This window comes from Phyllostomus hastatus, unplaced genomic scaffold, assembly GCF_019186645.2.
Source record: "Phyllostomus hastatus isolate PE091 unplaced genomic scaffold, TTU_PhHast_1.1 phas_scaffold_1674, whole genome shotgun sequence".
Classification (NCBI taxonomy): Eukaryota; Metazoa; Chordata; class Mammalia; order Chiroptera; family Phyllostomidae; genus Phyllostomus; species Phyllostomus hastatus.
This window is the reverse complement of record NW_025334011.1, coordinates 16,960,931-16,987,902: the sequence shown is the minus strand read 5'-3', so window position 1 is coordinate 16,987,902 and position 26,972 is coordinate 16,960,931. Positions and strand designations below refer to the sequence as shown.

General features: G+C 39.7%; 1 protein-coding gene across 2 annotated transcripts in view; it reads right to left on the bottom strand.

Annotated features, from left to right (window-relative positions):
* PIP4K2A (phosphatidylinositol-5-phosphate 4-kinase type 2 alpha) overlaps positions 1 to 26,972 on the bottom strand; it is a 164,689-nt gene that overhangs the window by 50,119 nt on the left and 87,598 nt on the right. For both annotated transcript variants that reach the window (XM_045858015.1, XM_045858016.1), the window contains 3 exons: positions 19,772 to 19,869; positions 17,633 to 17,729; positions 2,614 to 2,766 (listed from right to left, as the gene is read on the bottom strand). In XM_045858015.1, coding sequence (XP_045713971.1) covers positions 2,614 to 2,766; positions 17,633 to 17,729; positions 19,772 to 19,869 — 348 coding nt within the window. The remainder of the gene's footprint in view (positions 1 to 2,613; positions 2,767 to 17,632; positions 17,730 to 19,771; positions 19,870 to 26,972) is intronic.

Genomic DNA, 26,972 nt, shown 5'->3' with positions numbered 1-26,972 from the left:
CTGGCCATCATGGCATGAGTTTTGGGTTCACTCCAGGCTCCATTTTGTGTCTTCGCAATCTCCTTCCCTTCTCTTTCTTTCTTTTTCTGTTTATTCTCTTATATTTCAAACTTCCCTGAAGGTCACCTTATATCCTTTCTGGAATTAGGTCAAGAGTAAATATACAAATGAATGAATGAAATGAAATATAGATGGGAAAACTGAGGTTCAGAGATGGTCTAAGTAACCAGTTCATAATAGACTAGGATCTATGTCCCCTGACTTTCAACTTAGTGTCCTTTAAATAAATTGTATTAACAATGGTGATTTTTCAATCACTAATACCCTTTAAATTATACTGGAAATACTATTTATAAGAACAAAAAATATATAAATGCTAGGTAAATGAGATTTCTCTGCATAAAGAACATACCAGGAAAACAACTAATTTGCAACAGTGAAATGAAAGAAAACTTTTAGCACTTGAAAGCCTCTACAGCATGTTAATAAACTTATTTTGATCCCCAAAATATTTCATATAATACTGAGGATATGTCAAATCTGCATGTTAAATTACAGTGACTACCCCAGAGAAAATGTTTCAAACTGTGATTTCTGCAAAGTCAAAAAATTCTGAACTCAAAGTTGTCATCAAGATGCCATTTGAATTGCGTGTCATTTTATTAGAATGGTATCATAGACATTTATCACAATGTTTTCCTCAGCCATTAGGGTATTTTTTGGATTTGAAAGCTCTGAGATGAATAAAGACAATGCTTAAGTACAACATTAAGTTTCAGAGAAGGACAAATGAAAGAGGAGACAGTTTAAAACATCACTAGTTAAAGCTGCATCCTTTCATTCCGCTTACTCAGAAGCCAGTGCCTTAGTGTTCTCTCCCTCTCAGGTACTATCGTGGTGCTTAAATTTCCTTCATAATATGTAGCAGCATAAATGCTATAATACAAATTTCAAAAAGAACAAGTGTTATAAATGATTTGTTAGATGTTAAATGAATTTGGGAGACAAATCAGGGGCAGCCCCAGGTTTCCAGAAATGGTATGTAGCTCAAAGATTTTTATGGACTTCACTACAGGCAAAATGCAATTGATCACATTTGTAAAGATTGGAAGAATAAGCAACTACCAAGAAATAGTCCATGATGTTAGAGCAGCGATTTTCAATGGGTGAGCTGCAAGAATATTTAAAACACACAATACCTGACTATTTAGTCAGGGGCACTGGCCTTTTTTTCCTTAGATTGTCAAATAAAAAAATGACAACAGTCAACACAACAACAGCTGTCTGGTGTGAATGAATCAAAATTATATCTTTTTTTGTGTGTGAGATTCGCAAAAAACACATCCTTTTGGGTGCTGCAGAATTGTAGTATTTGTGTGCCATGAGGCGAAAAAGGTTGAAAATCAATGGTTTATGCAGTTAGGGCCTGTAGCACTTTATTTTGAATACCCTCTGTGATAGCCAGTCTTTATCTTTGAAGGGGAATTTGAAGATATTTAGGTAAAAAAAAAAAAGGCAGGACTCTAAAAGTGTGCGTGTGTTTTAGCATGTGGTTCAAACACCAGTTGTGAAGATAATTGCTGCCATGTGGCAAGTAATGGGCATATTCATGCTACAAGACTACGATTTCTCAAGATGACATAGCTGTTCCTCGCTATTGTCATATGACTAGTTGATAACAGCTACAACCACCATATATTGTGCACCTAGTGTGGCAGGCACTGTGCTAAGTATCTGAGGTACATTCCCCTGTTTAATGTTTAGGACTCCATAGTTAGGGGTTGTTATTACCTCCATTGTAAATATGAAAACACTGAGGCTTCAAAGACTAGAAGTGACATGATTACAACGTGACAGGTCTGAGATCTGAATATGGGTTTCTCTGACAGTGAACTTCATGATCTTACTACATAGTTTTAAAAGTAAAGCCTCTTAGGGCTCTGCTGGGACCTGGGAATATGCACTACGCATGTCACCAGGAAAACCTGTGCTAGAATTTATCCAAAAAATGAGAGTGAAGAGGAGGGAGGGAGTGAAGAGGAGGGTGGGAGAGAGGGGGCAAAGGGGAGGGGGGAGAGAGAGAGAGAGAGACAGAGAGTGCTGCTCCCAAGGGCAGCTTCACTATTTCCCCAGGTGATTATGAAGGAATAATGCATGCTGAGGGGTGAAAATGAAAGATTTTTCTAGCAGTAGAGTGTGAGTGGGAATGGGCCTTTTTGGGGCCAGGCGGAAGAAAGACCAGTGAAAGCAGTATACAATTAGGAGGTATAAATGGATGAATACTCATAGGTCAACTCCTAACTTCTGGCATGTGCAAAAAAATTCTGAAATGTTGCCAAATCCTAAGCTGAGTGACTTTAAAATTAGGATGGCAAACATCAAAATTATTATACAAAAGAGTTATATTAAAAGTGTTATATAAATAACTAATTATCTTCATAGGCTAAGCATTCCTAAATGTTAACTGTCAGTCATCTGGCCACAGCACTTTTTAAAAGCCTGGCCAGAGGTCGTTTTTACATCAACTGTGTTTTCACCATTTCCTATGTGTTTAGGTCTTTAGCCTTGATGATAAGAAGCCGTGAATGTTAACCTTAGGTGAAGAAAAATTACCTGGTGGTATTTCTTTAGGATGTTGTGCATTTCAGCCACGTCTTCACTTGTAATGGTCTTGATGACGTATCTTTTGTCGTAGGATGTGTGGAATCGAGCTCCGCTGCGTGCCTGGGAGTCGTTGGGAAGGGGTGCACTCCTGGTCAAGGAATTCTTCCCGTTGGGAAAGCGAAGAGGAGGGAAGAGACCCAGTTAAAGACGTGGCTTTCTGATTTCCATATAATCTGTTGCCATCACAAATTTTTTAAAACATTTGTGTTTGGAAGAAATTGGTAAATAGGAAGACAGCATTTTATATCCATCATAACTTAAACTGTTAGTCTTTCAAATGGAATAAAAACAGCTTGGGTCTGTACTATAATTCTAATGTCCTTAAAACAGGCTAATGTCTAGAAATATAATTAAGTTATTTTGTTTGCCTTGTAATTTTCTGAATTGGACAAATGCCCAAATTTTCTTCTGAATAAAATTAGGTTCCAGTTATGAAAGAAAGTTTTTTATCACTGTTTCCTTAATGACAGATACTATGCCAAATATTAAGCACAGAGTATTTCTTCCACTTCTGACTTCTCCCATGAAAGAGTTACTATTAATATCATCATCATTTTACAGATGAGGAGATGGGGATCAGAAAGGATTAATAGTTTGGCAAAGGTCACACAGCTAGTAACAGGGAAGAGCTAGAATTCCACCTCCAGTGCGGCTGGCTCAGGACCCAAGTTCTTGACAGCGAACTGTGAGTACTCAGTTAGTAAACTGTGCTGCCTGTGGCATGCCCTGTGGGGAGGCTGGGCAGTAGTATTCTATAAGAGCTTGTCAGAAGATTCTAATTTGGTCCATCTTCCATCACACTCCCACCCCCTTGCCATTTTTGAGAATAACTATGTTCTGGGGGGTAGACAAAGAGGGGCTCTGAGCAGGGGCTCTTCTAGTACCATTTCATTCCAGGATCTAGCTCATGTGACTGGACATCTAGCTAGGTAAATCTGCCCTTTCCTCCTATGTGACTTTCCTAGTTGAATCTCCTGTTTTCTTGGAGCCTCCAGGAGATGCCCTCTCGCCAACCTTCTTACACTGGTCACTTAGACTACTGGGATTGGCAAACCCCTAGCATCTGAGGAGTCTGGTCTTCTCCTTTGCAGACTGACAGTGCTCTTCAGTATTGACTTCCCTTTCCTGCCTAACCCCCCTGCCTGGGTTGCATATGAGGGATTCAAAGGCAAAGACAATTTCTCTTTTCAACTTCCTCTCTAAAAGTGGGCCTTCAGAAGCCCCAATAAACCAAACACAGCCTAACTGAGGGGACACAGATCTCTTTAGCAACTTTCAATGAAAGTGGTTCCCTTTCTGTCTAGTATATTCATGTCTCTTCAACCTTTCCTTTCTTTCTAGATGAAATCCAGTAGGATTTAGCAATATAAAGTGTAACTACATTGTAGTGGCACAGGAGTACATGGAAGTCCTCTGGGGGCCAAAGGAAGCAGCCTATGAACTCCTTCTCATTTCCAAGGAAGGACCCTGACACTGCCTATCATACAACCTGAGTTAGTGCATCTTGATCTCAATGCAAGCGGGCACACTTGTCAAGTGCAGAGCCAATGCCGCAGATTAACTGAGTTTGTTCTCCTTAGCTTATTAGAAAAACTGGAAAGAAGGAAAAAAGAATCAGTGTAACTCCCAAAGACTTTTAAATAGCAGGATTTGGCAGAGTTAACTTATTCTTCAGACAACTGAAATTCATTAAATAGACTTAAAATAATGAAAATGGCTATATTAACGGCAGTTGAACTCTCAATTATGCTGCCTTAAAAAAATGTCCTTTATACTAATTTCTCCTATTAAGAATCAAAGTGAATGCCCCCTTTCGAGGTTCTGAACACTAGCAAAAAAAACAACTCTTGCTCTTGGTTAACAGTCTTACTTTTACCTCCCAAACATTAATTTGCAAAGGTATTCTAAATAAAACAAGACACTAGGAATTGTAAGATTACAAATTACTTTTGAGCATAAAAATCAAAGCAGGAACAATCAACTTTATGACAGACAAACAAGCTATAAATTTTGTATAACTGATAATATATGCAAAATAACTTTTGGGAAGAGTGGGAAATAGTAAAGGATAACTGTTTTTCGCAAAGGACAGGATTACAGCAGCATCAGTTGTTCCACGGATGGTTTTCTTAGGCATAGTAGATACAAAAGTATAACATTCTATCACGGACCAAAGGGATAGAATAAATTAAAAGCTGTATAGTCAGTGATTCTCAAACCTTAATGAGCAACCAAATCACCTGGGATCATGTTAAATTGCAGATTCTGGTCCAGCAGGTATGGAGTGGGGCATTTGAAGAAGAGATGATGCTGATGCAGCGTATCTGCAAACCACATGTGAGAACCAGGAGTTTACTGGATTGTGGCTGTGATGTGTTTTGTCTGGTGCAGAGTGTGCAGAGTGTCCGTATGCAGTGTGCTATAATTACAGGCTTGCCTGCATAAACGTCTTCCCTATTATAGTCTGTCCAACTTTGGTTTCATTAAAATGGGAAACTTCACAGTGAAGAATGGTAATTCACTGTACTCATTGTATGAATTCATGAAAGAAATATCTAATAAATATATGTTCAAGCAACATATAGATTTATAAAGGTCTAGAAAGGCATACTAACAATATGTCATAACTCCTTGCTCACATGCTACCTCCTTCCAAATTCTTTGCCTTTCTTTTCAGTTTCAAGGACATTGATAAGTATTTATTACAGATTTTCCATTGGATATTGGCCACATCTTAATCCTGGGATATAACAAGTTATAAATTCTAATCTTGGTTCTGCTTCAACTCCATTTTTCAACAACTACGCGAATAGTCAGTCCCATCCCACAATTTCTACTTCCAGTGTGTGGAAGAATTTTTTTTTAAAGGCTTCTGGTGCTCAAATCATCTGTAAAGTCAGGAACAGAAACTTTATCAAAATTTAGAATGTACTTTTTATAATCACCATGAACATAAAAAATACATGAATCAAATTTACTGAAAGCCTTAGACAAGCAGAAAACCAGAAGAGTAAGCACAACTGTATGCAAAATGCATGATCCTTGGAATGACTCTAAGGCCTGGAAGACTCTGACTCATTATTTTCTACTTACTTTCACAACATTCCTGTGAGGTGGGAGAAGCCAGGTGCGTTTTCCTACTTGAAAATAACAAAACTGGAGTATACTGGAGTCAAATAATATGCCTACGGCTCCTGCCTACGGCTTCCTCTGAGGTGACCAAAAAGAGCATATTTACAAAGACAGGGCTAAACTTTTGCCATTAGTGAACATCATAATCATAGAGCTTTTGTAGCCTTTGAAATGAGATAGAAGTGTTGGTTCATTTGTGGGTAAAGGCAGGGTGCTGGTCTGGCACCTAGAACATGCTTTGCAACTCATCTCCCCTGGGACACGTTGCAGTGTTTTTGAGCCTCAGTTTCTGGGTTTGAAAAGTGATGAAGACTAAGCCCATGGGAGTGGGTGGGCTAAATTAGATCTCTTACTGCAGACCTTTTATAATTCTACAAATGTATTTACTCTAAGACACAGCACACAGCTCTGGGAACTGCTGGAGAGCAGACTTCAGAGGATGATTTGATATGTTTCCCAAGAAGTCTTGTCAGAAGAGAGTACAACCATCATCCCAGCGGGGACATAATGATGGTTTAGGACATCTGGGCCAAGATTAAAGAGAAGATGACAATAGTTCTTAGAGCAGCATAAAAATAACACTTCATAGATTCCAGATGTACTTGGGGCAAGAATGAAAAAATGAGCTAAGTTAAGGAGGTCATGGGTATGTTTTGAAAATAGTCACTGAGCAGCCCAAAGGCAGTCTGTGATCTAGTAAAACTGAATATTGAAATTCTTCAGTGTGCTTTGTTCTGTCACAAAGGAAAAATGAACCATACAGGATGCTTGAACAAATTTGGGAGGCCCAGAGGAAAAAGCCCAGAGAAGAAACAGAGTTTGGGAGTGATCTTGGGAGTGATCTTCAGGAGCCCCCAAGGGGTCCCCCTTCATGTTACTAAATCTCACAGTCAAAGAGCATGACAGTTGCAAGCAACCTTGGAGATTATTCTAAACCTCTCAATTTCCAAATCAGAAAACAGAGATCAGAGAGTGGAAGTGACTTGCCCGTCTGAGTTTGTTAATGTGAGAGTGGGATGGTGTATGTGGAGTGCTTTTAGGGGCCTCGTCCAGAGCAGTCCGCCTCCATCCCTCCCACCATTGCCGCCTCCCTGCCTGGGCCTGAGAGTCTGGGTGTGTTATGATGAGGGCTGTTCATATATTTTTCTGTGGTGACAAACACCTTTTAATCACAATTTAGTGCCTGAGCAAGCTGGCAAGAAAACCAAACCTGTCTTTATGTTTTCAATTTTTCTAAGTAAAATGTAAAACTATTATCAAGAACTGCCTCAGTACTAATGCAGTCAGAATCCTTAATTTACACTTCTATTAGCATGCATACAAATCTATCTTGACTCCTTCCATGACTGTTCATTGCCTGACTTTACCCGAGGCGTGTAGGAACAGGAGACATCTTCTCTCGAAGCAAGAGCTGCGACAGATGTGTGTTTCAGGGGTAAAGCTTTAGGACAGGAAAATATATGCTGCTGAGCCCAGAGTAGAAGAGTCACAGACAATTCAGACTCAGCCCAGAGCTGAAAGATGCCCAGCACTCAGGATTTCCTACAATCCTGTGACTGTAGTGACAATGCGAATCTTAAGAATTCTTCACATCTCTCACCATGCAGCACAGTTCATCATGTCTGGTTTAGTTAATTCACATGCCTAAGAATCACTGGAGGTTTTCATTTTCTTTTGGTCACTGGCTTTTCTCTTTAGAAGAGTGTCCCATCCTCTGTCTTTCCCTTGTTAAGACTGTGTGGGTTTTTCTTGGCAAAGAATGCCAAGGCTGAAAGGAGTAGCCTTTTATATTGGGGATGCTGAATTCTATAACATTAATTGGGGGAGAAGGAGTTGGAAGGAAACAACAGAGAAAAGAAGTTAAGACAATCTGCAAATTAGAACAAGATATGCATGGAAGGAAGAAGGTCTAGCAGAAGGCACCATTGTAAAAAATTCTTACCTTTACCACCCTAATATAAAAGGCTAGGTCTGAGATGAAAGCCTGATCCCACCAAAGGACTAAAAAGCACCATTTAAAGGACTGCCTTAGTCATCCTCAAGGTAATTCCCATTTCCAAAGTAAAATGTTCACTTTCTTTTCTTTTCTTTTTCACTGTTCATTTTCAAGAACTCGTACCCCTACTTACCTGTCTGTCTTTATGAGAGAGCTGCTGGATAAAATTACCCAGGGAAATCTACCTAGGTTTTTGGAGAAATCTATTCTCATTTGTCATTAGACAAATTCCTTGTCACGGACAAAGCTTAGAGAGTTCTCTAACATGGTGACATTTTTAAAATTCAAAATCTGGGGTTCTGAACTTCTCAGTGTGAGAAGTATGAATGTGCAAAACAAGTGCTCTGTGGATATTTGGGGTCAACAACACAACACATGCAGGCAACCCAGGGCCTATTCAATGTGTGAAACCTTCCACTGGCCTTCTGAAATGTCCTAATACACGTTCCCAATCTAGAAGCTGTCAGAAAACATTCACAAATTCCCTAAACATATACTCATCAGTACGTCCTGAACGTCAAAACCATCTCTCTATATTTGGTTTATTTATTCATACTTTTAGTTTACTCATATTTTCTCAGGCTCATATTGCCATGAGCAGAGGCCTGATGATGACCTTTGAAATTTCAAATGGTACTGACAATGAAGACAGAAGACAGCAGAACATGGCATCGGACATAGGAGCCTTAGAAATTGACTTTGGGAAAGCCATTTAAGCTCTTTGTGCCTCAATTTCCATATCTGCAGAAAGGTAATGAAGATAAGGATGATAATAATCAAAAGTTTGTTTGGGGGTTTGATTAGATAATATAGTACAAAGTTTTTACAATAATGCCTAGAATATAGTAGTACTCAATAAATTATAGTTATTTTATTATAAAAAGCAAATTTCAAGTTGGAAATAATGAGAGATACAGATCAATAATCATAAATTATTCTGTAAGTTGGTAAGTTGAAAATAAAGAAGAACGTGTAGAATGAGCCCTTCCAATTTGCTCTGGATCCCTTTTCCCACCACCCTGGACAAACCTTGGTTTGTGCCTAATGAAAACTGGGAGCTACACATTTTTCCCCCATTCACTTTTATAGGCTATTTTCTATGGCCCTCAATAATAAGCACTTATGTTTGTAAAAGAGTATTTAAAATGTGGGGGTCGGGCAGGGGAGTGAGTAGGCGTCTGACTGAATGAGACAGAGGGCTTGAGGACAGAGATGGAGGTTTAGGAAAGCAACCTGGGAACTGAGAGTCTAAGTCATTTGTGTGACCTGTTGGGCTACCACAAAATCCATAATCCCTTTTAATGCAGAGCCTTAAAAGACTTTAATTCAACCTTTAAATTATAGATGCAGTGGAAATCTGATAGTGTCTTGTTGCCTCCACTGCCCACAATAGTCACTCATAGCCTCTGCCTTTACCACCTTTCTTTCCTTTTCAGGATTTCAGGTATTGGCATACATGGTAGAAAAAGGGTGAGTTAGCAGTCAAGTCAAGGGTCATGAGACCCCTCGTTAACCCCCGATCCCCCACCCCTCACTCTGTTATATGCAAAGGGGATAGTTGGACTTAATGGTCTCTAGGTTTTCTTCTTGCTCTAAGTAGTATTCAGTAATAGTTACTGCTGTCAGCTTGTAGAGACTTAGGAAATGGATAATGATTTGTTACTAGTTTGGAGAGAAAAACGTAATCATAACTGTAAACAAACTGCAAAAATATGCTCTATTCATTGGCTACCCTTGCCTTCTACACATTTGATAGCCTCATATTATAAACTATGTAATTCCTTAAATTAACTTACTCTAAATGGAAAAACTTTTATCATAACTCCCTATACTCAAGAAAAAGGCATCCAAATCAAAGATGGAGAAAAAAGAAAAGTCTCATATTAAATAAAAACTAATCTTAAACTCCAAACATTCTTGTTCCTAAAGTCTTTACTGGGATATAATTCACATACCATATAATCCACCTATTTAAAGTATAAAATCAATGGCTTTTAGTATATTTGCAAAGTTAAACAACCAGTACCATAGTGAATTTTAGAACATTTTATCACCTCAAAAATCTCCCCCAAAACCCTGACAAAACAAGTGAAGAAAACAAAACATAAACAGCTTCATAGAAACAGAGAACAAACTGACTGATGGTTGCCAGAGGGGAAGGGGTTGGAGGAATTGATAAAAAAGGTGAAGGATAATATGAGGTACAAACTTCCAGTTTTAAGATAAATTAGCTACAGAGATATAATGTACAGCACAGGGACTATTTCAATGATATTGTAATAACTTTGTATGGTGACCGATGGTTACTAGACTCATCAGGGTGATCACACTGTAAGGTATACAAATTTCAAATCACTATGTTGTACACCTGAAACTAATATAATATTGTATGGTAACTATATTTAATAAAAAAGAATAAAAAGAAAACCCATACCCACTAATAGTCACTCATATTCTTCCCCCCAACCCAACTAACTAGGTAAATCACTAATCTGCTTTCTGTCTTGCATATGTTTGGCTATTTTGGGCATTTCGTATAAATGCACTCATACAATACACAGGTGTTTGTTACTGGACCAAACATTCCTCCTGAAAGTCCCTTGAGCCACTGTACCAGCTGTAGACCCTGGGCTATCTCTGGGGGAGGACAGTGACATTGTGAGTGCTCTCTACTCAGTCCAGTGCAGTAGACACATTACAGTCCCCAAATGTGGCTTCTTAGGATGCTCCTAGTCTCACTGAGGGGTTGGGGATAAAATAAACTGCTTGAGAAAAAAAAAAACTGAAATTCTAGGGCAAAGCTGTTAGATGAAGGGCAGGTAAGAATATGACAATATAGTCCATTTTTGCTTATCTTGCCACTTGGTAAGTAAACTTATTTTTCACCATTTCCATTTTCTATAGCCAAATCCATTCTGATCTTACGATATACCCTCTTTCAAGTCCCAATAGCTGTGTTTGAACTCTGGCACCATCTCAGTCCTCAACAGGAAGTAAGAAGAGATGACGTTCACTCTTTAATGGCCTCTTACATTTATAATTGGAAATTTATTGTCCTTTTCCTTTAGAAAGGGGTTAATGGTGCTATCCATCTTTCCCACTCCTCTAAAAGTCTGCATTGAAGATGTTTATTTTTTGCAGTGGGGCATCCAGGATTAGTGGGGCCTCCAAAGGGTGAAGGAAATTTAAAGGTTAATTTAATTAGCTTATTCTTACCATCAGTTTTCTGTACCTCTCATAAAAATATCATGATTTAGTAACCACTATGGTCTCCTGTACATTTTTAAAATACCCAAACATTTTGAACATTTAATTCGCTTGAACTACTCATATGCCCTTATGTACATTTTTCTCCTTTTTTCATTTTGATATGAATTTATATTTCCACCAAAAATCATGTATAAGAAAATTTTTATTTTCAGTCAACACAAAGGCCACTTAAAATCAATGGTGCCATGCTCAAATGTGTAAAAGCCACCAGCTTACAAAGGGACATGTCACTGTTGAGTGCAAGAACCTACGTAACAGGTTCTACTTGTGGCGACTTAATGGCAAATTCATTGATTTGGCAGCTGGAGGGCCTCAGAGAGAATCATGTCCTCTCTCATTCCACAGATGAGAAAATGGAGACCTGTCAGGACTAAGTGACTAAATTAAGTCACAGCATCAGTCATTGAAGATCCAGGACTCCAACCAAACTCCTGACTTCCAGGAAAATCTTCTTGCTAATCCAGGCTCCCTATTTCATGGACTTGAAATCTGGAAGCTAATCAGGGCCCTGCTGACAACTCAGGTTTATGATTACATGCCTCAAATCACACAGCCCAGGAGTTGGGGCCACTGGCCAGACAGGGCTGTGTCCTGGTTTTGCACTGGACATATCTGAGTAAGCACATTTGGTTCTCGGACCCCATCAGAGAGGTAAAGACCAACATGCTAACTTGAATATCGTCATCAAGAATTTATTAAATATCCACTGTGTTTAAAGACCTGTGTTAAGCTCTTGCAGAATCTCAAAGAAAGCCTGAGCTGTGATCCCAGGTACAGAATGGCTGTCATTATGGAGGGAAGCAAGACATGGAGATTTAACACTTACCAATAATGAAACAACTTAAAAAAGAAGAACATAAAAGTAAAAGATAATGACCAGCAGGGGAAGGAGCAGAGTTGCAGGAACTTCAGAGAGTACCAAGAGATCTCCTTTAAAAATCTCAAGCTGGTACTTGACTGAAGTTACAGCGCTAGAGACCAGGCTCCAGGCTCAGGATGAACACATGTGGCATCTAACCTGGACAGGGGTTCTCTGTGCCAGCTCTTGGTTGAAAATCACAAGTCTCAACCCAAAGTGAGTTCAGTGGCAGGAAACACAGGCAAACAGGAAACCTGAGTTCCATGTGGGACAGAGTGAGGCGGAGGCAGCCTGTGGTGGGGAGAGTCATTGGTTCAACTCATAAGAAGCAGCAAAAAAAAATCCTGGCTGGTGTGGCTCAGTAGATTGAGCGCCAACCTGCGAACCAAAAGTCGCCAGTTCGATTCCCAGTCAGGGCACATGCCTGGGTTGTGGTCAGGTCCCCAGTGGAAGATGCATGAGAGGCAACCACACACTGATATTTCTCTTCCTCTCTTTCTCCCTCCCTTCCCCCTTCTAAAAATAAATAAATAAATAATCAGAAGAGAAAGAAAGGAGGAGCAGAAAAAGCACGAGCAAAGCCTGATGATGCTGATGGGTTGGGAAGGGGTCTTCCCAAAGGTCTAACAAGAGACTTGTCCAATCTGAGTAGAACTCCTTTGGTTTTCAGCCCAGGCAGGGTTTCCAACTGATGTTCATGTTGAGGCTCACAGTAGCTAACCAGGGAGGCCAGTAAGTATGAGGAGAAACTTTTTAAGAGTGGGCTAAGCACACTGAAGAGACAAGAAACAATTACAAAGGAATAAAAGAGCTTATCTGATTCGATGAGGAAGCAAACTGAGGTGGTGACAGTACAAGGAAGCTTGTCTGAGGGACCTATGTGCTAATCACTCCCAGATCTGGGCCTCTGCTCCAGACCCCAATCCTGAACTCCACCTGGGAAGGCCAACTGCATGATGACCAGCCTCACACAGGCACCTCCAGGTCACCTCTATGATCAACAAGCTGAAAAGTCAACTCATCTTCCTCTCTTTCCTGCCCCAGTCCAAACTTCCCTCCTCCCGTGATCAGCATCCCTGCTCTCTTAGTGTCTCAGGCTCTAACACCTCTGGCTTCTGCCTTTTGCTCCTGTGGCCCATCAGCCACCTCTCCTGTCACTTTATTCTTCTCATTGTCTTGCCATGATGCTCTCTGCTTGACCCTGTTAGTGCCAAGTGTCCTGGTTCATGCCTCTTCTTCACCTGTTGGGATAGATCATAGCCTCCTAATTTCTGTATCTGCCTTTTATGTGCTCTATACATAATTGCCTCAATTATCTTTAGAAAATCCAGATGTCATCACATCACTCCCTTGTGCAAAACCCACAGGGCTGCTCACATGCTGAAGTATCTGGCTGAGACCTTCAGCCCAGTTTCCACATTTTCCACTTTCCATCTTTATCTCCCACAGTCTTACCACCATCAGTTGCTTCATTTCCCTGAGCATTCTGGCCTCCATATTTTGGCCCAGAAGGCTCAATTCTCTTGGAATGTCCACCTCAGCCTTCAGTCCCTCTCTTCCATGAGCATTTCTTAGTGTCCAGAGCACTTAATGTCCAGAGCACTTAGTGTCCAGCATTTCTTAATGTCCAGAGCACTTACTCCAATGCCCAGGCTTACTGACTCTGGCCTGCAATGCAGAAAACCAGCTAGACTCCATTCCTGCCCTCCGATAGTTGAAATTATATTTGGAAAATCTACATTGGAAAACATGGCAATAGACTTTGTATTCTAGATACTGGTAGAGTTTTTTTCCAAAGTGTATACTCTGGAAAGGTCTCAACATTTTAGGTTTTTATTTTTAAACCTCAAACAAGAACATCAAAAGTTTAAAACATTAGCTCTTAAAATTATTTTAAAATTAGAATTCTCTGTTACAAATACAAAGAAGAAAATGCATCAAATGTGAATAATGAGGGATTCTAATTCAGGAGACGCAGTAGGGAGGAAGTAAACCTGGTATTATCTTTCACAAAGAATAAGGAGGCTTGGTTTCTGGAGTAGTTTTAAACTGCATCATCTCCATCCTGCACAATTTTTTGGTTTCTGGTGGGTAATTCCTGCAGCTCAGAAACTTTACCTGAAAATTTGCTTTAGCTTTTTGAGGCCTGTTATAAGAGGGTCTGATTCCCTTAGAGACAGGAAAGTAGATTTTCTTGAAGAACATTAAAAATCAGGATGTCTGGGTTTCTGTAAACCCCACTAGCATCTAATAGAAAATTCAGAATACTTCACAACAACAACAAAAACTCCTTCACCCTCTCTTCTCTTCTGCACTTCCTACAATGTCTAGCAGGGCCTGACATGTAGGTAAGTGCAAATAAACACACACTGAGTTGATCCAACCTAAAGGGGACCAGAACTGAAGGTGGCAGTGTTGATGGCAGAGAGAGAACTGCAACAGTAACAGAGGAGGCCTCCAAGGGGACAGTCACCTTCAAAGATAACTTATCTTAAAAATATGGTAAGGTATCACATCAGCCCCACAATGATCAGAAGAACAAAATTCATCTTTGAACATATTACAAGCCAATGAAATAATTTTAAGAAGCACTAATTGAACAAAGTTCTGAACCTGGAAGCCCTGGGTGCATGAACACACACACACACACACACACACACACACACACAGGCTTACATATACATGCTAGGTGACACTGTTATTAATGATGACTATTTTAGAACTGTTGTTTGAATCTGTCTTTAACACTAAGAAAAAGTTTTCTTTTTAAAAGACAAGCAAGGAATCAAAACCAGAGAAAAGATACAAATGTTTATGTGACAGCAGGAATGCTTTTCAGTTCCTTTAAGTTCACTGACAGAGGTCAATGAGGTAGGCTAATTATTGAACTATGTTCTGTTTTTTTTTTCCAGAGTGATCAATAGTGACTTTTTTCTGCTGCAGGAAGAAGCCATCCACGCACACAAGGCAGGTCAACACCATTTGTTCATTGGCCTTAATATGAAGGCTTGAATACTAAATGAACCACACAATGGAGCTCCTTGTGGCCACTTGATTTAAAGCTGCTACATTCAACCACTTCAGAAAAATAAATACAGCAAGTCAAAAGCAGCGTGAGGCCTGGTCCCTGTTGGCAACTGAAGCAGTGCCTCTAATAGGTGACGAGACCCCAGGTTACTGACCCCACTTTTCAAATCAGTTTGGGGGTTTGGTACTACATGTGTCAACTGATACCTGTTACTAGTTCTGGCTCTGCTGAATGAAATACATGGCCACTAGTGAGTTGAAGTGCCAAGCAGCTGAGATGACTGGCCCCTGTGATCCCAGCCTGGTCCCACTGTGGCCTTCCCAGGACCGCACCACTTCCACCTTCACCCCTGCACCGTGCAGGGGCCCTCGAGACACAAAGCCACAGCCAGTGTTGGCACAACTTCCTCTTATTTTTTTTACCAACTAAGTAGCCGACAAAGTGTGTGGAGCCCTGCATTTATGATCTTGTCTTTGGTTTAAACTAAGGGGTCTCGCCCTTGCTGACAACTTTTTAAGCAGTACAGATATTGGGAAGGGAACATAAGATTGGGAGGGAAACCAGTAAGTCTCTGGTTTACTAAAGTTACTTTGAACACCCTCCTTTTTTTTTTCTTCATAAAAATACAGTTGTCAAAGAGAAAGCAGCAATTTAAATGCCAAAAGCACCAGGCATAGCTGAGGAAAGGGGGCAGTGTTCAAATGATTAATTATATTCACACTGGCTCTCCTCTGTGCTCTCGCATGCTAAGAGCTCAAAAGACTCACCAATTAGTTAGTGTGAATCATCCTCCAATTGCCTAATTTGCCTTCAAAGTTTGTACTTAGCAATTTGCACTTACTTAAATATCAACTTACATGGTTTTGCAAGGGAAGGAAAATAGCTCATGCCTTAGTATTTCAGCAACTAAACTGGTCATTATAGGAAATTTTTAAAATGACTTTTATCTGCTGTAGTGCAGAACTCAGGATGTAATGGCCCCATTTTAGATCTCATTGAACAGGGCTGATTAGGAGAAGAAATATAAGGGTTTTCATTTTGGTGATGAATTGAGGAATCTAACAAGATCCTATTGCTTAGGTCCTCAAAGTCAGTTTCTATGAAATGTCAGTGTAACTCTTTTATTTATAAAGAAAAAAAGGAGGGGACACAGGGAAGAACACACTTGAGTAATTTAGCATGAGAGAGTCAGCCACAGGAAATTTCAGTTATCAGCTTATCACCCCTTTTTAAAGTACTCAGTTTATTTTTATACGGCCTCTTTAAATGTAATAACAGTCCTAAAATAATGTGCAACTATTCCTTTTTATTTTATATAACCCTTTTTACTATTCCAATTTTATTCTTTAAAAGAGACTTATTGTTTCAGCAGTAAATTTCAAGTCTAAGTTTGATCTAAGTTCTGTCTCTCTGACACATGAAGGTCAAACCTCAGCACTGTTGGCTCCGCAGCAGTTTTTAAAAGCAAACCGAGCGCCCACATCCTCCCTATCAACTTCCTCTCAGCCCTCTCCAGGACGTACCCAAGCCTCTGCTCAGAACCTGGACCTCGGTGGACACCCAGCCCCAGTCTGCGGAGGAAGGAATGTCACCTGTGGCCACAGTGCTGCTTTTTCAAAACATGGCCAGGGCAAGGCTTCTCAGGCCTGAGGGGACATGTGGGAAATTCTTGAAAAATTTCAACAATGGGGTAGGCAGAGAAGGGTGGGGAGGCCCACAGACCTTTAGGAAAGTGTACTAAGCTCAAATTGCCTTAGAGACACTAAACCTGAAGGGAAAATACAGGATAAGCTGTGCTGATATTCAACTTGTAAGGTCATCCAGGGTGGCAGTATGGCACTTACTGCAGGATGAATTAAGCTTTCCTATTTAGGACAAAAGAGAGAAAGTGTCTGCTGGATTTAAGACAAGTCAGTACTCCCACAGTAAAATGACCAGACTGTTGTGAAAGACCAGAGAGTAGCCCTTGCACCTCATAACACAGATTTCTGCTATAAAAAAAAAATTCTTGGTTTTTCTTGCTGGCTATATAAATATTAGGTAACCAATGTCAGGTCACTTTGTACGGTGACAATCATGGATCAGCATATATGATGGCACCGTGATTTCAAGTTTAAAAGCAAACTTGAGAAAGAGGGCGGTGCTCCATGGGACTGTGCCTGGAACTAGGGGGCTCCGTCACTGCCATGCCACACTGCAATACACAAAGTGTGGCCTCTGACACAAACACTGTGGGCAAGAGTCAGCATGGGCCAATTTGAAAAGCAGCAAATCGGCAAAAACAAGAAGAAACTTCTACGATTCCTAAGTGGCCTCTACAAATATAGGAAATGCTAATTCAAACCACATACGTACACATTTGAACAGTCTGGTGACACATTTGATGAAAGGAATCAAAAGGACTTTGTGCTGGCAGAACACCTTCACCTGCACTTGAGAGCAGTATATAACATTCTCATATGCCTTCCCAAAGAATCATTTCTTTTCCTACTGACTACTGAAATCATATTATGTAGGGGTCCCTAACTGAAAGTACCTTTTATTTCAGAAAAAATTAAAAATTAATATATAAAATGACAATTACTATCCCATAATCACCTGTAACAACAAAAGTGTAAGTCCTGTTTTACAGAGCACAGAACAATGAAGCCCATCTGAAGCAAGCGGCACAAAGGCAACTCACCTGGAAATCCTGATCATCGATTCCAAACCTCTCCCGCAGGTTTCGGAAAACCATCGGGCAGTATTCCTTAAACTTGAAATGGCTCGGCATGTTTTCTCTGAAACAGATATTGTGGAATAAAACTCTAATACACAGAGTTAACCAGACTTGAATCTCCCACCATCTAGTTCTATGAGTAGCCAAAGAAGTGCCTGGAGGTCCCTACCCACTTAAGGCACAGGGGTACTTCACAGAACAACTACGGTGGGCCCTTGAACGACATGGGGGTCAGGGGTGCTGACCTCCCCCCACAACTGAAAATCTAGCAGTAACTTTTGACTCCCCCCAAACTTAACTAATAGCCTACTGTTGACTGGAAGTCTTACCAATAACATAAAGACAATTCAAACATATTTTGTGTTCTATCTATTACATACTATATTGTTACAATAAAATAAGCTACAGAAAAGAAAATGTTATTAAAAATTATAAGGAAGAAAATGTACATGCACACATTTATTTTAAAAGTCTGCCCTGGCTGGTGTGGCTAGTGAATTGAGTGCCAACCTGTGAACCAAAGAATCGCTGGTTCAATTCCCAGTCAGGGCACATGCCTGGGTTGGGGCCAGGTCCCTGCTAGGGGGCACACAAGAGGCAATGACACATTGATGTTTCGCTCTCTTTCTCCTTCCCTTCCCCTCTCTCTAAAAATAAATAAATAAAATCTTTTTAAAAATCTGTGTATAAGTGGACCTATGCAGTTTAAACCCATGTTGTTCAAGGGTCAAATGTACAAACCACAAGATCCAGGGGACAGAAGGGCCAGACTGATAACATCTGTGTCTCTCAACATCTAGGAACAGTTGGCTTACATGATCTTTTAATCCTGACCACGTGCTACAGCTGCTTCCTCAAGGAAGAGGTGCAAAGGGAAGGGCCATGCTGAGGAAAATGGCGGAGACCGTGGACACTTGGGAAGAGCATCAGAGTGAGCCACAAACAGTGCTCCCCACACTCATCTTTGGTTATTATACTAGTGGATAGAAGCTCACAAAACAAGACTGCTCTCACTCCCTGAATGACCTGTTTTAATATATTTTATATAAATACCACAACCTAAATTCACATAGAAAAGATCCCCTCAAATGGTCAGCCTCTACCGGGAGTGTCCAACATTTTGGCATGTCTGGGCCACAATGGAAAAAGAATTGTTTTGGGCCACACATTAAATACATAAACACTAATGAAAACTGATGAGCAAAAAAATGTTTTAAGTAAATTTACAATTTTACATTGGGCTGCATTCATAGCCATCCTGGGCTGCATGTGGCCCATGGGCCATGGGTTGGACACCCCTGCAACACAGTATTATGAGGAGATTTAACATGAGTTTCACATTAGAACAATGGCCCCATTAAGAAATTTCAGCTAATTAGATGATTTTCATAATTTTTGAGCTAATCCTTTGATTAGGATTTGAGGTTCATCCTACTCACTGAGAATTGCTTCCTTCTCTGTGTTCACACACACACCCCTCTGTTGAGGCACTTTGCACACCAAATTACTGTAATTTGTATATGTGTCAGTTTTCAACCACCTGCCTGACCATCAGCCCCTTGAAGGCAGGGCCATTTCTTATATACCCTGGTGTCTCCAGCTCCCAGGGGACAGTCCACCATGTAAAGGGCTCCATGGTGACACCTAAAATGACATTCCAATGAAAGCGAAATAGTCTCAATGCCCAACATGGCATCCAATTATGTTTTATAAAAATACACCTTAATTTTTTATTTTTTATGAAGTCATCACTTCTGTTCATAATCATTATGAGAGTTTTATGTAAGATAACTGAGGTCCATAACTGCTAAAAAAAAATCCAAGCAATTTACAGCTTGAAACATCTAAATTGTAATGAGAATATCACTTTTAATGTATAAGATATTCATAGAAAACAATATGCCATATGGCAAAAGGATATTACCCAAGAGGGCCTGCTGTTGCTTTTCTGAAAATGACAGATGGTTATGTTTATCGCAGAATTAACTTCATCAGCAAAACTTTGCACCTACCCATTGAAAAACAATGTGATTATAGAAATTCACAAAAAATTATACTCCTGGCGGCCACATCAGTTCTAGAAAAGGTCGTACTTCCACTTACTTGTTAAAAAGGTGATTGTCCACCTTTATCTTTGAATAGGCTTTGAAGTCATCTGGCATCAACATAACAGGGATTTGAACATGGCTCAGTTCATTGATCTAGAAAAATATAAAATAAATGGCACAGATTATTACTACTAGGTGGGAAGTGCTTGAAACTTTCAGCCCCACCCACTAACCTCAGGGATGAGGAAGTGGGGGGCTGGAGTAGATTAAGCACTATAAAAACTTTTGAGAAACAAGAGCTGATGAGCCTCCTGGTTGGTGAGGGCATCTACATGCCAGGAGAGCAGTGTACCCCAGTGCCAAGGGCACAGAAGCTCTTACACTCTGGACTCATCTGGGCCCTGCCCTAAGTACCTCTTCATCTGGATTTGTTGTAACAAGCTGGTAAATATAAGTACATGTTCTCCAGGAGCTCTGCTAGCAAATTAATGGAACCGAGAAGACAGTCTTAGGAAGATCCAATTTACAGCCAGTCAGTAAGAAGCACAAGTGGCAACCTGGACTTCCAATTGGCCTCTGAAGAGGGAGCAGTCTTATGGGACTAAGCCTTTAACCTGTGGTATCTGATGCTGTCTCCAGGAAGACAGTGTCAGAATTCAGTTCATTGTTTTCAGGTGTTGGAAAAAATACACATCAAATATAGGTAGGTAGATGATAGACAGATAATCAATAGTGTATGTGTATCCATCAAAACTAGTTTTCAAAAAAATAAGAGCAAAATAAAGGCTTTTCCAGATAAAGAAAAACTGAGAACTTACCTACAACAGAATTTAAAGAAACCTGTAAGATTTAAAGCATATTATTTAAAGTCTAAGGATATACTTTAGAAAAAAAGTTAAGTGTGTGTGGAAAAGGTGCAATACAAAAAGAATCAGATAAGCAGGTAAATACATGGAAAAACACAGGTAAACAAAAAGAGGTGGATACAAACACTGTGTAGCCACAGCGTGTATGCTGGGAAGTAGACCGCCAGAGGTGCAGTGTTTGTGTAGTGTTCAGGAGGAGAGTTAAGATGTTAACTTTAGACTAAGTATTAAGGTAAAAATTTTAAAGACAAACATTAAAAGAACAGAAACAGGGTAGATAAGCTTCACACTAGCAGAAGAGAATACAAATAAAACTAATTAAAAAAAAATACTCGCCCTGGCTGGCGTAGCTCAGGGGATTGAGCGCGGGCTGCAAACCAAAGCATCGCAGGTTCGATTCCCAGTCAGGGCACATGCCTGGGTTGCAGGCCATGACCCCCAGGAACCACACATTGATGTTTCTCTCTCTTTCTCCCTCCCTTCCCTCTCTAAAAATAAATAAATAAAATCTTAAAAAAATAAAAATAAATAAAAAATATTCAAGTAAGAAGAAAAAATAAGCACTGCAAAAGTGGGACAAATAGAAAGTAAATGACAGAAACAAATCTGGATCTGTACATAATCACAATAGGCATAAATGGACAAGCAATTAAAATAAAAGATATCAAAATGAATTAAAAATACAGACAACTATAATTGAACAACAATAAAGTAATTTAAATTTAAAAAACAACATCTATAAGCTATATGCAAGGGACATACCTAAAGCATAACTCAAAAAGGAACAAAAGTTAAAATTATTGAAAAGCTGGCTTGCCTTTACTGATAGTAGATAAACCAATAACTTTAAATTAAAAGCATTGTTAAGGATAAATAAGGTCTGTACATAATGATAAAAGGTTCAATTAGCCAGAAAGATAAGATTCATATTTTATAAGTACTTAATTAGCCTGAAAGTACAGAGCAAAAGTTGTTCAGGTGTTAGGGAGAATGGACAATCCATCATTTTAGAGAAAGATTTGAATATACTTTGATTCATAATTCAAACTGACAAAAATTAAGAATGATGTACATTCTTTAACCACATATTGTACATTATTCATTCAGTATTTGCTGCACACCTATTACTGCCAAGTTATTCTTCTAGTTGCTCTGGAGAGCTTACATTGTAGTGGGAGAGTCAGAAAATAAAATAAACTTAGTAAATTACCATGTGGGCAGTAAATTACTTACTATGTTAGAAAGCTATGGAAAAAAAAGAAAAAGAGCAGGATAAAAGAGTTCATCAGTACACAGGTGGGGGTCACTAATACATTAAAAAGAGTAGGTTGGAGTGGGCCAAGGTTTGAAAGACATAGGGTTAGCATCCTAGTGCACAGGCCCTGTGGCAGGGGTGTGCCTGGTATACTTGGGAAGAGGAGACCAGTGTGGCTGTATGAGAACACATGTGGAATAGTAACAGCTAAGATCTGAGAAGTAAAGGCACGTGGGTCCTATATGGCTCTGCAGATCACTAAAAAGACTCTGGCTTTTGTTCCAGGCTGTGCAATAGAACAAAAGCCAGAGTGTTTTTATTCCACTCTGGGTGTTACAGTGATTATCACTTAATTTAGGGTTTCAAAAGATTGCTGGGGGGAGTGAAATGGGGGTGGAGTAGGGGAGGCACAAGTACAGTTATGAGGAACTGTAGCAATAGCCTGTTTTGACCTGGGTGACCACAGTGTGGCTAGGAACAAGGAATCCGATTCTGGGTATGTTTGGAAAGTACAGCCAACATGACTTTCTCTAGTCCTGAACGTGGGGTGTGAGAAAGACAGAGAAGCCAAGACCTGCTCAGAGGTTTTGTCCGGAACGATCAGAAGCATGGAGCTACCATCAACTCAGATGAGGCACTTCTCACACTGTGTTCATTTTTATGCTTTTGAGTTTTGAATCATGTTAAAGAATTGCCTGTTCTAAAAATTAAGTAGTTCAATAATATTTTTAAAAACTATGACAAAAAGAAAAACATAATACACAAACTACCAGGCATATTTTATAAAATAAATATTATATTAATACTTTAGTAAAATAATTAACATACATACTAATTAGTATATAATTAGGTTGTGTTGGGCACTGCACAAATATTCAGACCTCACAATCAAACCACCCTCATTCCCTGATCCACTCTGACTTTCATGGGTACCCCCTCTTTTACACAGCTGTTGGGAATCCATCCAGCTTCCCTAAGATACCACATCATTTAAGGAGAGTAGTACAATTTAAGTTGAAATTGTGAACTCCCTCAAGCTAGTGGGTTGCAGGGTGTCCTACAGATATTGAGTATTTCAACATTGCCCTTGAAATTTTAAAACATCCTGTGGCACTCCTGCTGAATTTGCTTCGATGCTGTAGGGCACAGTTTGGGAAGCAAAGTTGTAAACAGGGCAGATGCTTGAAACAGCAAATGATATCATCTGATTATGGAATAAAATAATCAGAATAACATCTTAAAATACATTGTAATGGATTAGAATCTATAACCACTTTATAATGTTCCAAATAACCTTAACTGCAACCACCAGTTAATCTTTAACTCATAAAAACTGATGATTTATATCTTTCCATGCAAGTGGTTTTCTTGAGATAACTCTGAATCAACTGCATTTGTGCAAGACCAAATTATAATTCTCTTCCTATCAAGTTGTTGTAATAACTTAACCAGACATCACATTTAGCCATTCGGTATTAACTAAAATCTCCTTCATGCTACGGTGAGTAAAAATGTATGAAACTCCTACTTAACAAAACTCTAGACTAATTTAGAATCATAGTCTCCCATTCAGTTTACTCAAGTAAATATTACTGAATAATTCTCAGAGTATATTTGTGAAAAACTTAAGTTTATGTATCTTTATACTAGCATTGGAATATCAGTTTTTAAAAATAGAATCAGAACTAAAAGCCAAGTCTTGTGACAGTAAGCACAATTAGAATGAAGCTAATGACAATCAATTTTTCAATATTTTGTGGAAATAAAAGTGCAAATAAAAACAAAAGGAGTTTACAGGGTGGCAAGGAAAATTAAGAAGTAATAAATTCTATATTGTTTTCACTAAATTATACAGAAAAAAGTTTGAGAGAGTATAATAAATGATTTCTTCTACTATATCTATACTTCAAGTGATTACTGAGAAAGCAAAATCCAATTTGGAAGTAGGAAAAGAGGTAGTTTTTATATTCTTTTTGCTTTATACTTTCTGCTCTGAAAAATGTTTTGTGGGAAAAATTATGAAAATATTTCCACCAAGATGTAATGTGTAAATCTGAGCATTTCCCATATCGATTCCTTTCATGAGTACAATGTGTGGGCGTCCACTCTGGGTTGGGCCCTGCCCAAACACCAGTGTTCACCCTCAGGCAGCTTACAGTCTGGAGGGGCACACACACTGATTGAAGAACTGCACAAATGTAACATTTCAACAGTGACAGTGTCAGGAGGTAGAAGAACTTCAGGATATGAGCAAGCATGACAGGCATGGACCAGGGCAGTGATGACTGAAGGTGGGGCTGGCTGGACTGGAGCAGAAGGCAGTAAAGAGTGCCAGGAAGTAGGGTTGCAGGTATGAAGACCCTGTGGCAGGAGGAGGCATAGTTAACTGGAAGATTAATGTGATGGGGAGGCCACGTGATGGGCTGGGGCTGAACAGTATGCCTAAGAGAACTGGAAGAGGCTGCTGGGGACTCCATGAAAGGATGGTAGCCTGGGAAAGAGAGGAGGCAGCTGAGATTAAGGAAGTAGATTCCAACGATACAGAGGTGGCAAAACACAGGCTGTGTGATGGGAAAGACTGTGATTCCATTTAGAGGTAGAGCATTTTCAAAGAAGAGTTCAGTTTTGAACTTGTTAAACTGGATGTGTTCCTGAGACATCTTAAGTGTTGATGTCAAGTAGACAGGTGGACATGTGGATCTTAAGTTCCCAGGGGCAGCAGGGGCAGGAGGTAAAAATATATGTATCTGTGTATAAGACATTAGTTCTTCCTCAGGAGTGAATGAGGTAACTTGGAGAGTGGGCAGAATGAGAGGGTAGGAAGACCTGGAAGCTGTCTTGAAAGAACATCAATCCACTAACAGTTGGAAGAGGAGGATGGTCCTGCAAAGGAGAAAGGGAGGAACTATGAGATAGACATGAAGGCACTCAGGAACAAGATGGGAGGAACAGTGTTGAATGCTTCTCAGAAGACAAATGGTAATGTCTGCTGGACTGAACAACATGGAGGTCTTTGGTGACCTTGGCATGAGGGGTTTGAAGGAGCAGAGCAATGGAACCAGGCTAGAATCATCTGAGGAGAGCAGGTGAGGTAAGAGAATGCAGACACTGAATCTGACTAGTTTTTAAGAAGTCTGGATGTGAAGGAGAGGAGAAAGATGAAGAAGATGGGGGACAGGGGAAGGGCCTGAGAGAAAATGGCTTTTACTTCCACAGCCCTTCCTGAGAAGGTAGGAGGGGATGCGATCCAGGCATATGTGAATGAAATGGTTCTAGGGAGGCAAGTCCTCTATCGACAAGAGAAAACAAGGACAGGAGTTGTGCACAAGGGGCAGAATCTGGCTGGAGGAAGACAGGAGTTCTGTCTGCCAGCTCCACTTTTCTCTGGAAGTGAGCGCCATGGTTATGTGCTAGGAGTGGGAGGCAGGGAGGGGGTTCAGAGGCTTAGTGAGAACACGGAGAAAATGACTAAAGAATGTGGGAGAACAAGTTGGAAGAAATAGGGCTGGGCTTTTAGGCAGAGCTGGGATGGTTAATTTATAGGGAGCCAAGTGAACTTGTGGAGTGACATTCCAGCAGAGTCAGCCTCAGGGTGCAGGTGCAGAGGCAAGGGTGGCTGGGGTCAGGTTTGAGGTTTTTGCTAGGTGAGTGTGCCAGAAAGAGGACAAGAAACGTGCCATAAAGACGAAGTCCAGGAAGATCAGTTGGAAATGGAAAGTCAGTGTAAAACACTATCCCTGATTGTAAAGAGTTTTCCCCTGTAGTTGATGAGGCAGCAGATATACAGAGCAAAATACAAAACAGCAGAGAAGAAATGCTGGTGTCTAGACATTAAATGCCACAGGAACTTAGCAAGGAGCCCACTGCAACAGGCCTGGGCAAGGGCTTCTGCGAGGGGTGAAGCTGCTGTGGCTTTTGACAGACGGATTGAGAGATGTGATCCGGGTTTCATTTAAATGTCTGGTAAAGGCACAGGTTTAGTTATTTCTGCAAGTCCCATAGTTACAAATCAGAATACCCCAGAACGTAGCGAATGTTGGCCCCCGTTACTGCACAAGTGATGAGAAATCAAAGATGATTACATTTCCACTTTGGTTTATGGAGAATCATAAAATGATGAAATTAAGAGAATCATAGAGATCCTACCATCTTCTCTCAATTTTGCAGACTACAATGAAGCCTGGTATATCTATCTATACTGCTATCACCGAGCAGGCACTTGGCACTAAGTCATATTAGCTAGTTCACAGGCATTTTCCAGCTTGCCTTTCATTCACAATGGCTTCATGTTTCCTTTGTCTTTCTCTTTTCCCCAAAATATTCCTCCCTAAACCTCTTAGTCAGGTGGATAGCTAGACTTAAAGACCCATGAATGAACACTTCATCAACCAGAGGACTTACCACTTAAAAGAAGCTTTTAGTTAGTAAAAAATATTTTTCAATAGTGTACCTATGAGACCCTATGTTATATTTTCTACAAATGTTTTATTTTATTGTATACAAAGCTCACCATTTATCAATTTAACCAAAATATTAATTATAGCACTGCCCAATAATTGCAGGGCCATTTACCTTGCTGAATAACTCTCTCCTTTAGCCTATTAGTCTGACATCACACAAACTAAAATACATCCTTGTCTGTAGTTCACATTCATGAGTGATACAGGTAATGACAATGACTGATCATCTTGAATAAGGGTCAGTTAATCCTACTTGTTAATTTCTACATTCCACATAGGCCTATGTATTGTGAAACTGCTGCTTTCAGGACAAATTTCTTGGGTTTCAAAGTCTTCAGTTTAAGAAAATTTAAATTTATTAGTCTGGTACACTACCTAGCCCAGTCATTCCAAATGGCCCACCTCAAAACTGGCAGCTAAACTAATAATGGTTTACTATCATATTAACAAAGCATTTATATGTTTCTTTCTTTATAGATACTTACATAGAAAATACTCATATATAATTATACTTATATATGCTATATAATATTCCTAAAAGGACACAAAACAATTTGTTAGCCATTACTATTTTGAGGGGGAAAATAGCATATACACACCAGAAATAAGCATGTATTATGAAATCCAAATAGCTTTTAACTTACAAAAGTAAAAGTACTTTTGAAGTCTATTAAA